General features: G+C 42.5%; 1 protein-coding gene across 1 annotated transcript in view; it reads right to left on the bottom strand.

Annotated features, from left to right (window-relative positions):
* LOC106885075 (chloride channel protein C-like) overlaps positions 1-12,746 on the bottom strand; it is an 80,869-nt gene that overhangs the window by 29,813 nt on the left and 38,310 nt on the right. Inside the window, exon 12 of the mRNA XM_014936905.1 lies at positions 6,597-6,763. Coding sequence (XP_014792391.1) covers positions 6,597-6,763 — 167 coding nt within the window. The remainder of the gene's footprint in view (positions 1-6,596; positions 6,764-12,746) is intronic.

Below are 12,746 nucleotides of genomic sequence, written 5' to 3'. Positions count from 1 at the left end.
TTTATTTTAGGTTGGAGGAAGGGTTATACCTGAAAATGATATTTTAGAGTTTACAATACATTTTGCCTTTACATAAGGCCTTTTGTTTAAGAAGTTGACAATACTTGGCAAAGACAACAGATGCCAAAAGCCACAGAAGGTATATAGGCACTATTTTCATTCTGTAACAGAAGATTGAAATTGGTTTGGCCAAAGCAACATAAGGAAATGGGGCAGACCCAAAACCAGAACAGTCATTCCCTCTCAGTTTCCTGCTTCCCTCCATATAGCCATCCCCTTCATATATCACATGAAGATTTATATCAATACAATTACACTGTTTGCATGGACTTTTTTCCTAAGAGACATCATTCAAATTTTGACATTGAAATTACTTCATACTGAATTTTGAAATTTTGGTGACATTTAACATTAAAATTTTCTCAGAAAACTCTGTCTCTCAAGATTAAGGCTGAAAGGCCAGATTAAGCCTGATTAAGACCATTTCTGTAAATTGCTCAGTGCTACTGAGACCTGTTTTTCCCCAAAATCCTATAGAGAGAGATAAATAGATCTCCTGAAAACTACAAAGCTAAGTTAATCACCACCTGTGATAGGCAAAAAAATGCATCAATAATGTAAGTATAGGGGTTAATGTTCTGCCCAGTTCTGCCCAGCTGGAAGTTCACCATGCTTCACGTTTGGATTAAGACAACCTTTTTCCACACAGATTCACATGCACCAAGTCTCCACCTCTTTTTTTTTTCTTCTTTATTTTTTTTTTAGGTGCAGTCCTGGATAATTTGGAGCCAAGCATGGTATGAAGGCCTGACAGAGTGAAGCAAGAGAGGCCTCTTCCCAGGCTAAAAAGATTGCAAAGACAGACAGGCTGGACAACACAATAGAGATCTGCCCAGGGAGGTGGTTGAGTCACCATCCCTGGATGTGTTTAAGAGCCGTTTAGATGTGGTGTTAGGGGATATGGTATAGGGGAGAACTTTGTAGAATAGGGTAGATGGTTGGACTTGATGATCCCAAGGGTCTCTTCCAACCTAGACGATTCTGTGATTCTATGACCTGGTGCAGGGGAAGGAGGGAGCAGTAAGTCCTTTCACCCATCCCACATGGGGACCACCAACCGCACATTAAAAACAAGGCAAAGCCATGCTGCAACATCTTTATGCAACGTGCATAAAGCAACACCTGGCTCTGCCACAGCATTTTTGTCAGGGGGTCAATATGGCTCCTTACAGTTGCTTATGGCTCCTTACAGTTGCTGCTCAGGTAGACTCAAAACCCAGCGCAGGAGAACAGGCAAAAAAGGGGGACTGAAAACAGTTCTTTGCCATGTTTTCTTAAGCCTGACATAGAGGCAATTCAAAGCCCAAATGTAATTTTAATAAATCTCACCCACATCTCAACACCTTCCCTCCATCTTTTCTGTAGCAGCCAGGGTTCTCCCCAGACAAAGCATGGCCTTGTTACAGCAGCTCCCTTTTTCCTTTGTGCAGCCAGAACGGGATCCAGCTTCCACCACAAACACTCTACAAAAGATGGGCGGGATGCCCTCTGATGAGAAAACATTGCCAAGTCCACCCCCTAATGATGCCTCTCAGGATGAAAGCTCCAAACAGCCATGAAACACACCGGCTTCTTTCTCAAAGAGGTGAGACAGGATGCACCACATGCATCTTGGTAAGTTGTCTTTGAATGAACACTTGTGTCAGCAAGACGGGTAAGGAATCTTTCAGTGTAGTAGTTGCTAGTCTAGGCCCAAACCAAAAACACCCTCCTCCCCCCGCAAAGTCTGGTGATTTTCAAAATCCAAAGCCTCATCTAAAATTTTGCTAATTACCCTAAATTTTATAACAGGCCAAACCAGGACCTTGGATCCCAAATAACCCTCAAACTTGGGTTGGCTCAAATTCTGGATCCAATGTCTGTGGTGTGGGCTAAGGCAAAACCAGAAGGGAGAAAGAAAAAAAATCAACCTTGCTGCATGGATCTTTAATATAGGGCCACCTCTGATACGCTTTAAAAAAATATAATGAGACCACTATAATATATATTCCAGCCAAAATTCTTTGCTCCCCAAAACAGCTTTATATGGTATGCAATACAGAAACACCCAGGAGACGCTATAAGAACTTTGACAAGGCTAATATTAAGCTAGAACAAAACAGAACTACTGGCACCAGCTCCACTCAACTCTTAAGTAAACTTGTCCCATTAAAAAGTAGCCTCTAAGATATTTTCTCTCTGAAGTGTATAGTAGCTTATAAAAAGCAGGAAGGGTTGCCAAGTCGTAGATGTGTTCAAGTACTCCTTACCCTCATTAAAGAACATTCCCTGGCAGCCAGCAGCTTTGAGTGCTCCAGTGAACCAGATTTTATAAGGGGGGGTGTTTACAGTGGTGTGCAATGTAGCTGGAAATCACAGTGCACCATAGCAGCCCTGTACTAGATACAGCTGTGTTTGGAGCATTATCAACCAGTGCACAGAATACAACAGGCAGGGTGATCAACGAGGTTCCAAAAAAATAATGAGCATTAAGAAAAAAAAATCTCAAGACTCTGTGCTCCATAGGAAGAAAAACATTCAGAGATGCCAGGGTTTAAGTAAGAATTAAGTAGTGAAATATCACTCAGGATCTAGGTCTCACTTCCACCAGTTTCACATATAACAGTATTTACAGAGATGTCTTCATAGTGAGCATGTACATAATTTAGCTTCTTAATGTACCCACTCATTTCTGCAGCAGTTAGGAGTTAAATTCTTTTGCGGATCTGGGCCTTAACACCGCCTCCCGCCTTGTTCACATAAAGGCTATTTTCTCAGTTCAGTGTCTAACATATCTTCCCCCTGGGGATGCCATCCAGCCCTGGAAGAGGAATCAACAAATGGTCGAATACAGGAGGTCTTTTCATCCTTAACGTTGATGAAGAACTGGGAAAGAGAAGATGTGCACTGTCTCTCTAGCAGCATGAGTGCCAGGGACCTAAAAACATGTTCTCTTGAGTTTCTCCTTTTTCCTCCCTGCTACCAACCAGGCACTGTTTTCCAAAGGTTTTTCAGTTTCAGTTGAAGAAGGATCCCAATTTATGTGGCTTAAGCAAGCTGTTAGTTATCCAAGTCTTTCACTCTGCATACACAAATACAATTTATCACCTGTTTATAAACACACGCTAGCTACCAGTTCCTACACAGCCAACCTCTGTCCCTGTTATGATTTGGGGAATCCAGAAATGCACAGTTTAAACATTTTGTGATCTTACAGAATAATTAATATTGAACAAAGAGGATGCAGAACCTGCCACACATGTAACTGTGCCACCCACACTTTCCCAGAGCAGCAATAATGCGGTTGCAAACCCTCAACCCATCTGACACAACCAGAGAAAGAGGATAGCCTGTACAAAAAGACATCTGGGTATAGGCATCTGAAGATAAAGAATAGTCCCAAAGTGCAGCAAATAAGTGGAACGTAAAAACAGCAGAGCCTCACATACTCTGGGTGGTCACTCTGAGATAAAAGAAAGACCAGAGAGGCAGATAGGCAGGCTCCCACAGCATCTCGTTAGCTGCACGGCCAGTCAGAGAGAAATCTTGGTCCACAGGGAAAACAGAAGTAGAGAAAAGTCATGGCCAGGAACTTTTCTGTAGAATTTTGACTCAAATTTCAAGGATTCTCCAAAATGATAAGGAAGCAGAGATAAGGAAATATGTACAGAGTGTACAGAGACTAATTTTTTTTTTAACTGTCTTGCCTTAATGTGTGTATTTCTCATGCTAGGTAAAGTAATAGCATCTTGGGTTTAGAATTCTTATAAAGATTGCATGTTGGGCTTCATAATTTGTCTCAATTATGACATCTTTGACTTTAAGAGGCAGATTATAAATCCAGAGTTCCCTTGAGTCAATATTCAGATTTTGGGATGCCTAAGCTGTAAGACAGATCTAGGGATCAGTCCAAATCCTGGAGGTCTGAGGTGGCTGAATGGGGAAGCTGAACAACCCTAACTCTGTCAGCCTTTCTTCACAGGAGGTGCTCCAGCCCTCTAATCATTTTCGTGGCCCTCCTCTGGACCTGCTCTAAAAGGTCTATGTCTTTCTTGTACTGGGGACCCCAGAGCTGGATGTAGTACTCCAAGCGCGGTCTCATGAGAGAGAACACAGCAGAGGAGGAGAATCACCTTCCTCAACCTGCTGGTTATGCTTCTTTTTATGTAGCCCAGGATACAATTGGCTTTTTGGGTTGCCATTATACATTGCCAGCTCATTTATAATTTTTCATCTACCAAGATCTCCAAGACTTTCTCCACAGGGCTTCTCTCAATCCATTCATTACACTGTCTGTACTGATACTTGTGATCGTCCCAACCCAGGTGCAACTGGCTTGAACTTCATGAGATTCCCAACGGCCCACTCCTCAAGCCTGTCAAAGGTCCCTCTGGATGGTGTCCTTTCCCTCAACTGCACTACTCAGCTTGGTGTCATCTGCAAACTTGTTGAGGGTGCAATCCCACTGTCAGACATTAATTGGTACTGGTATTTGGAGTACCAGTCCCAACATGGACCCCTGAGAGACACCACTTGTTATTGATTTCTATTAGGACACTAAGCCATTGACTGCAACGCTTTGGATGTGGGCATCCAGCTAATTCCTTACCCATGGAATAGTCCATCCATCAAATCCATATTTCCTTCCAATTTAGCAACAATTGCATTGTGCCTAACTATATCAAAGGACTTCCAGAAGCCCAAGTAGATGACATCCAAAGCTCTTCCCTTGTCTACTGATTCAGTCACTCTATAGTAGAAGGCCACTAGGTCTTCCATATACCTTAATGTAGCTTCCAGGAGGATCTGTTTTATGATCTTACCAGGCAGAGAGGTGAGGTTGACTGGTTGGTAGTTTCCAGAGTCCTCCTTTTTACCCTTTTTTAAAAACGGGTGTGATGCTTCCCTTTTTTCCAGTCACTAGGGACTTAACCTGACTGCCAAGACTTCCCAAATATGATGGAGAGCAGCTTAGCAACTCCATCTGCCAGTTCAGATGTGTATCAGCCTATTCAGACTATGTCTAAGAGGATTTAGACTAAAACTTGGCAGACTGTGAAGTGTCTAGCTATAAAATCTTTACCAACTTATGACACTATGTATTTTGCTTTAGAGTATCGCTATATTCTGTGACCAATTTATCCAGAAACTTTCTTTAATGTTCCTGGAGAGGAAAGGGAAAGGAGTGGGAGGGAAATGAAATTTTATATATATAAATATATATATTTGTCCTTTGAGTGAATAGGACCTCACTCTGAACCAGGAAAGTAGCTATAATTCTTACCATGGACTTGTCGTCTAAGTGGAATACCATGGGAAACTTTATGACTTCTTCCCCTCTGTTTTATCTGCCATGGTACATATAGAAGTCATCCATAATGTCACAGATTGTTTTTATTTCCTCCTACCACAGTGCTGGCTCTTTTTCCTCTCATGTCAAATGCAGTTAGATTATACCCAGCATTCAATGTGCCTGCTAAAACTTTCAGATATGGCTACATTTGGAAGAAAGTTATAAAGTGTGGACAGAACAAGTCACCAATATTTTATTCTTCTACAGGGTCATTTGAAACTCAGAGATTGTCCAGTAGACCTTAATACTGGGAGAAACGTCAGCCAATGTCCTGCAAATAGCTTTGGTTGTGGATATATAGTACCCAAATATGCCTAAAGAAAACCAAAAAGTCTATAGTAAATAAATAAATAATGTTTTCCTTCTATTTCTTCACTACATTATCTAATTAATTCCCAGATAATGTATTAAAGAATCGGCATTTCTTCTAATTATTTTATAGAAGACAATAGTAAAGAGTTCTCACTATCTACAGATAAATGTAGACCCAGCACTTGCACTTCGGAGAGAAAATGGTTCTTATTACTGGTTATAAATCCCCATGAACAGATTTACGTTTTTGATACTGGCTCACACACTGGAAGATACACAGGACAGGTTGGATTAATGTAAGTTAAAAAATAAGCATTTTTCCAAGCTATTCATTTAATCTATAGTCAGTGCAGGCACTTCCAGAAGACAATTAATCCCACCTGCCTTTAATTGCTATCCTTGGATGGCAGGAATTGTTGCCTGAAAATGTACATCTTATGGTACCAAACACACAGGAAGCCTTGACTAGTAACCTAGAAGCTGGGTCAGTCAAACTCCAACATAAGGGACTCTGTATATTCTGTTGTTGCCCCTTTGCTCTATGGCATTTGCTCTCAAGAAACAGTCACAACTGTCTCTGAAAACCTCTAGTAGACTCTCCATTGGACTAAATGGACCACTAATAAACAGCATCTAATTAGGCACTATAGAGCACTTACTGATCTCAGGACTCTGGTGACACTAGCAATTCAGATCCTACCATAAACTAAAGAGAAAGGCAGTCTCTTTTGTTGCAGTTGTACAGCACATTGTGCCATGGGGATGTTGGTCAGGATCGGGGTCTCCTTTTACTCCTTTGTCCCTCCAAGCTCCATGTCTCAGAGAAGCCACACAGTCTCTGTGCAGAACTTAACACAGAAAACTTACAGATCAGCAGCATAAGAGACCTCACCATTTTCTCCTGTGATGAACAAAAGGCTCCACGTCCAAGTAGGGAATGAGTTTCAGCTTCAGGAGGGAACTGTACAGGGATGTGTTGAACAAGTCACCAACCATCTTGGCCACCATGACAGCCAGCATTATCAGTAGCAAGGACTGGACATCATTTGTGATCTCTACCTAAGGAGAAAAGAGAACAAAGGACTTTCCATCTTTCCTTACACCTGGAGACACTGACAATGGTCCAGACAATGGACTACCTACTTCTTTCACAATGGAACAGGAAGCAATTCAGTTTGCTAAAAGTGGAAGGGCTCTCCCCCTCCTTTCCCAGGGATGGATAATCAATCAATACTTCCACCAGAGAGTCTTGGCTGATGCAGTGACAGCTCCCCCTCCCGTTCCTATCAGCTTGAAGCACTGCACTTACATTAAAACTCACATCTGATTCCCATATTTCAGGTGGCTTGTGATAATTTTGAAGTATCAGAGGAGGGTAAGTAGAGATTGAGTAGCCAGATTGCTTAAAATAGCTTGGCATTGTGACAAATGTTAAAAAATGCAAACAAATCCAAATATTTTTTCTTTCTTGCTGAGCTCAGGAGATATAAAATTGTTTTCCCATACTGCTGCTTCCTGACAGAGCAAACTCCTTGTACAAACATTGCCTTGAAGGATGCCAGAAAAGGGAACAAGAAGCTTTCAGCAGAAGTCCAGCTCAGGAGATCAAGCAGCAGGAACACCACACAGTTACCGTGCCGAGCAATGTGTGGCAGTACAAGGCACGGTGCAGGCACCCCTGTCCCCACGATCACAATCCTATAAATGTGGCACTGCAGCACTGCTTGTAGAGAAACAGACACACAAGGTGTGGTATCTCAGCTAAAACACCTTTCCTAAGTGTATACTTGCACTTTTTCCCTCTGTCGTGAGGGTATGGTCAGATGAGTGGCAAAATACGTAGCATGCTTTAATACTTTATCCCCCTCCAGCTATTGGGTCTGCCTCCGCACTGGGAACTGCACAAAGGTAGGATGATCTTGTTCTCTTGACTGCAGATGTGCGACAGCTGTGGTGGCAGTGACTTCACAAAGCACACCATACAACTGCCTTTGAATAAAGGATTTGGAGCCAATCCTTGTACACAAACTAAAGAGTAATGTGAATGCACTTAATGCTCTTTATGCCCAACTCACAATAAAGCCAAATATTCTTTGTGGTGAAAACGACTGCACAGACTGCACTTGAGGGGAGACCTTATTTATGTTTATAAGTATCTAAAGGGTGGGTTGAAGGATGTTGGAGCCGGACTCTTTTCAGTGGTTTCCAGTGATAGGACGAGGGACAACGGGCACAAGCTGGAACATAGGAAATTCCACTCAAAAATGAGGAAGAACTACTTTATGGTGAGGGTGACAGAGCCCTGGAACAGGCTGCCCATGACACAGGGAGGTCGTGGAGTCCCCTTCTCTGGAGATCTTCAAGACCCACCTGGATGCAGTCCTGAGTGATGTGCTCTGGGCAATCCTGCTTAGCAGGGGAGTTGGACTAGATGATCTCTAGAGGTCCCTTCCAACTCTGCCGAATCTGTGAATCTGTGAAATGTTCTCTTTACACTACCTTAATAAGACTTTTTAGTAAAAACTGCTACCTCCTTTTACTTCCCACTGTTTCCCCTGCCATTGCATCCTATTAAAAAGGTATATCTCTCAGCAATTACCCCAGGATTAAATATGCAAACTTTTCTCAAAACACTAAAAGACTTTTTGCCCAGAAACTTCTCTGCAATTTGGACAAATTGAATTGCAGCACACTGCCATTTAATAGACCTCATTAGCCGGAGATTGTCAAGTACTCCAAGAATCTACATTCAAAGAATGCCAATAAACACATTTCTGCCTGATAAGCTGTAGCAAATTTATCCAGGCCGATACTTTCACCATCCTTCTGTCTCTGTTCTGAGTTTGGAAAGATAACATCCAGGATGATTTACAGTCTATCCCAACAAGGGACTCACACGGCACGGTCAGCCGCGTACGACAGGGTCCTGCAACTGTCCTGTCTGCTTGGACATAGCCAGGGATTTCTAATAACACCACGGCATTCTTTGGATGTCTCTTTAAACCTAGGATTCAACTGTTTTATTTAAAAACACCAGGAACATGTCAGTTGAAAGGAAAAGAGCAACTGTGGGATTTTAAGAATTGCTTCATCATATCTGCTGCGACTCATTCACACAGATGGAGACTCCTTTATTGTGGATTCCTTTTTGAGGGCTTTTTTTTTTTAAAGTCTCTTGCTATGGGGAACTCTTCTGGAATAAAACAAGCATTAAAAATCAATATAAAAACGCTCTTAAAAGCTATAAAAGCACTCGAAAACTCTAAATTTAAAATACTCTTGAAACTCAAACTCTAAGAAATACTCTCAAGTGATTGCTTTAACCTATAGAGAATATCTCCAGAACAGCAAGAACCAGAGCCTGGCTTTCCAGGCTCCTCTCCTTGTTTTTCATTCCATTTTATCCCTTCCTCCTGCCCTCCCACCCTCTAGCAGGAACAGTCAAGCTGGCCTGACCCAGACCCTCATCCTTTATTGTCGCAAACGTTCAGCGGCATTTTACATCTGCTATTGAGAAACTCTGGGGCTTGTGCTGATTTTCCTCAGGCCCTGCAGCACCCTCCTGAGTGCTGGGGTCTGGAGGGGGGGCAGAGGGTGATGGCTCCTCTCTACAACAGCACATTGAAGGCTTGGAGCAAGTGCCTCTGGGTTCAGCGTGGGACCTCACTTCCTCCAGGAGTTAACGCCTGGCGAGCAGAAACGCTGTTTATCTTTGGCAGGCTAGTATGGCTGAGGTCATTAAAGCAAGACATCTTAAAAGCATTTTGAGCAATACCTTTTGTATGTAAGTAAATTGAAACTTTGGCCAAAAGAGAGCTGGTGGAGTTCTCCTGAACTCTCACTACAGAGGGAGACTGGGGAGGCAATTTTTGCGATATGAAATTTTCTTGGAAATAGGCAACGCTAGAGCAAGAACCATTAACAGTAAATCTGCAGATGACTTAGAAATCAACAATACGTGCGAAGCACAAACATGAAAAACTGACAAAATAATTTATAAAATTTCAGGAAAACTTTGCATGAAAATTTAACCCATTATGTGACCTTAAGATAAGGTGAAGCCGTACACTAATTACAGATCAATTTATTCACGAAGCCCAGCCTAAATCAAAAAGTTTTATTAAAAAATTGACATGATTTCACATCCAAGTATTTGGAGAACTAGAGAAAAACTTATTTCCTTCTTACTGGGGGTCCTCAAGTTGTGGGAGAATATTTATTAGCAATAAAAGTATATCAAATACAAAAAATAAACTTCAGAGATCAAATCTCAAATCTCAAGGGCGGGCTGAGGGAGGAGGGAACCAGACTCTTTTCAGTAGTTGCCAGTGAGAGGACAAGGGGCAATGGGCACAAGTTGGAACATGAAGGGTTCCACTTGAATATGAGGAAGAACTTTTTCACAGTGAGGGTGACGGAGCCCTGGAACAGGCTGCCCAGGGAGGGTGTGGAGTCCCCTTCTTTGGAGATTTTCAAGACCCGCCTGGATGCAGTCCTGAGTAACGTGCTCTGACAAGCCCTGGGTGGCCCTGCTTTAGCAGGGGAGTTGGACTAGGTGATCTCTATGGTCCCTTCCAACTCTAAAAATTCAGTGAAATTCAGTGTAATTCAGTGAAATAAGAAATGCTGGGAAGGGAACTGCAACAAAGAAAGATTCACGCACAAAAGTCACTCACATAAGAAAAAGCAGAAGTGCTTTTCTCGCACAAAAGTCACTCACATAAGAAAAAGCATGATGCTCTTAGTGCAGAAGAAAATGGAAGAATTCTTCAAAACCTGGCCAAAACCTGTAGCTAAAACCTAAATCGTCCACTAATGACAAGGATGGTGGCAACGCAGCGCCAATGCTCTCCTTGGGGTATCTCGACAAAAATCAAGGAAGCACAAGTTAATCCAAGAACTGTGACAGCCTCAAGTCGTCTTGTATAAACATAGGGACACACACAAAGGCGCACACGCACATGTATGTGCTCTTTGTAAGGCTTTACTAGTATTCCCTCTTTAGAGAAGGGCCATCTGCTCCCTGCCGAGCGAGACAAAGTGCAGAGCCCCGGGACGTGGCTGCATGAGGAAGCCAGGGCCGGGAGAGCCTGGGTGTGAATTTACTGGGTATTTGCTACTCCCCACCAACCGCCCGCCCCGGGGAACCCTTGGTGCTTGGGAAGTGAAACACAACATACTTCACCTTCCAAAAGGAGCCCGCCTAACTCACGGGAAAGCACTCTTTTACAGCTAACCCCCGCAAAAAGCACTCGCAGTACGTACTAGAAGCATCTACCCAGGGAATTAGTGCCAAGTAACCAGCAGGGTGTAAATTCATGCTGGAGCCCCCTGCGTACCAGTGCTCCCAGCAGACAGGCTCTTGTAAGCCCAGAACAGCAGCCAAGTAAGCCCAGCACCATTAAGAGCCCAGGGGCTGGAAGGTTATGCAGCCTCTCCTTTAAAAATACCTACCTGTTCAAACCAGTTCCTTAAAGACTCTAAGAAAGGAACACATTGCGCAGAGTATTACAGAGGGAGAGATAAAACAAAGGTGACAAAAGCAGAGAAAGGAAGGGGGGAAGTTGGGGGCAGCCACCACCAAACGCCTACGACTCCTCAGCCATTAAACGTGACGTTTCATTTATGGATACTCATTCCAAGCCTGCATTTTAGGGGCTGCCCTTTAGGATGCAATTTACTCTCTGTGCATATTGCCAGATTTTTATTTTTTTTTTTTCCTTTTGATCCTACGGGTGAGCAGGCTGTGCCAAAAATGTCTTTGCCTAGGGCACCCGTCTGTGCAAAGCCAGCAGCGTTTATAGGCGCTGGAAGCACTCGGCGCTGACACTTCATACATCAGCAGCCGAGTAAATTGCACCTATTTATTATTTTTTTTCAATATTCTCTCTATATACAAAATCTTGAAAAATGTCGTTTACACACATATGCACACAGACCACAATTAATTTATTAGCACAGTTATTCAAACCTCTTTAAATATCTTCATTGTCACCGGAGGCACTTTTCAACAACCCCCATGGTCCTGAGTTTCTCAGGCCTCCACATCATTATAATCTATTAGGCACCTTCATGTTAGCTCTGTTTTATTATATAACACATAATTATGCATTTCATTAACAGCATCACCAGGCACGGTACATCAAAGGGAGAGAGGCAGCTGCCCAGGAAATTCAAAAAGATGCAGTTTACTTAAAGCTCACTGTTAAAAACCCTCCTCCACTTTTCAATCAAATTGTGGTTAACATGTTTCAAAGGTTTCACCCCAACTCAGAGAACAGAGTCCAAACAACCTAATTAGACGCAAGGCTGCTGATACAGTGAGTATTCCCTGAACCCTTGGCATTTCCAATAATGTCAAAGAAAAGATCTTCAGCCAGCTACATAGTACAAATCAATTTTCTTTCTTCTACTGAAAAACCATTTAGCAAGAGAGCTCCCTTGCTACTTACAGCCTCCAATGATAAATGCAGAAGAGAGGACCCATCAAAAAAAGAAAAAAAACCAAACCCAGAAAGATGTGTTTTGTAGTGAAATTCATTTTTCAAGATTTGCTTGAATAGAAGAGGTGCCTGGCAAACTGAACAAAGACAGAATCTTCTTCCTTCCCATGATATAAAGACCATCATCCTTGGTAGAACCAAACTCTCCAAAAGAAATATTTTTGTCATTCTTTGCAAAGCTACACATACTTAGCTGAAAGGCCTGGAACTTGGAAAATATTTGGGAAAAAACAAGCAGCTGCTGGACAAAGGTGCAAGACAATATGTCTGAGAGCGAGTTTTAAAAGGGAGTAGATGGAAAGGGACATGAAGTCTTGGTACTACCAGCCAAGTCCAATAGGTTTGGAGTTGAGGCTGCAACTGGCACAAAACACCAGTTCTGGCCATAGTTTCCTCGTCTCTATGCCACCAGATTTTGTGAAAGAGTCCCCAAGGAAAGCACCTTTCATTTCTTTCACATACAACCAGAGCTTCTCTCATTTAAAATTTTTGCTACTTTGATTAAAGACACCAAGGAAAAAATCATTCACAGTCAACAG

Source organism: Calidris pugnax, unplaced genomic scaffold, assembly GCF_001431845.1.
Source record: "Calidris pugnax isolate Ruff unplaced genomic scaffold, ASM143184v1 scaffold51, whole genome shotgun sequence".
NCBI lineage: Eukaryota > Metazoa > Chordata > Aves > Charadriiformes > Scolopacidae > Calidris > Calidris pugnax.
Note: the sequence above shows the minus strand (reverse complement) of the source record. Positions and strands in the feature narration are given on the sequence as shown.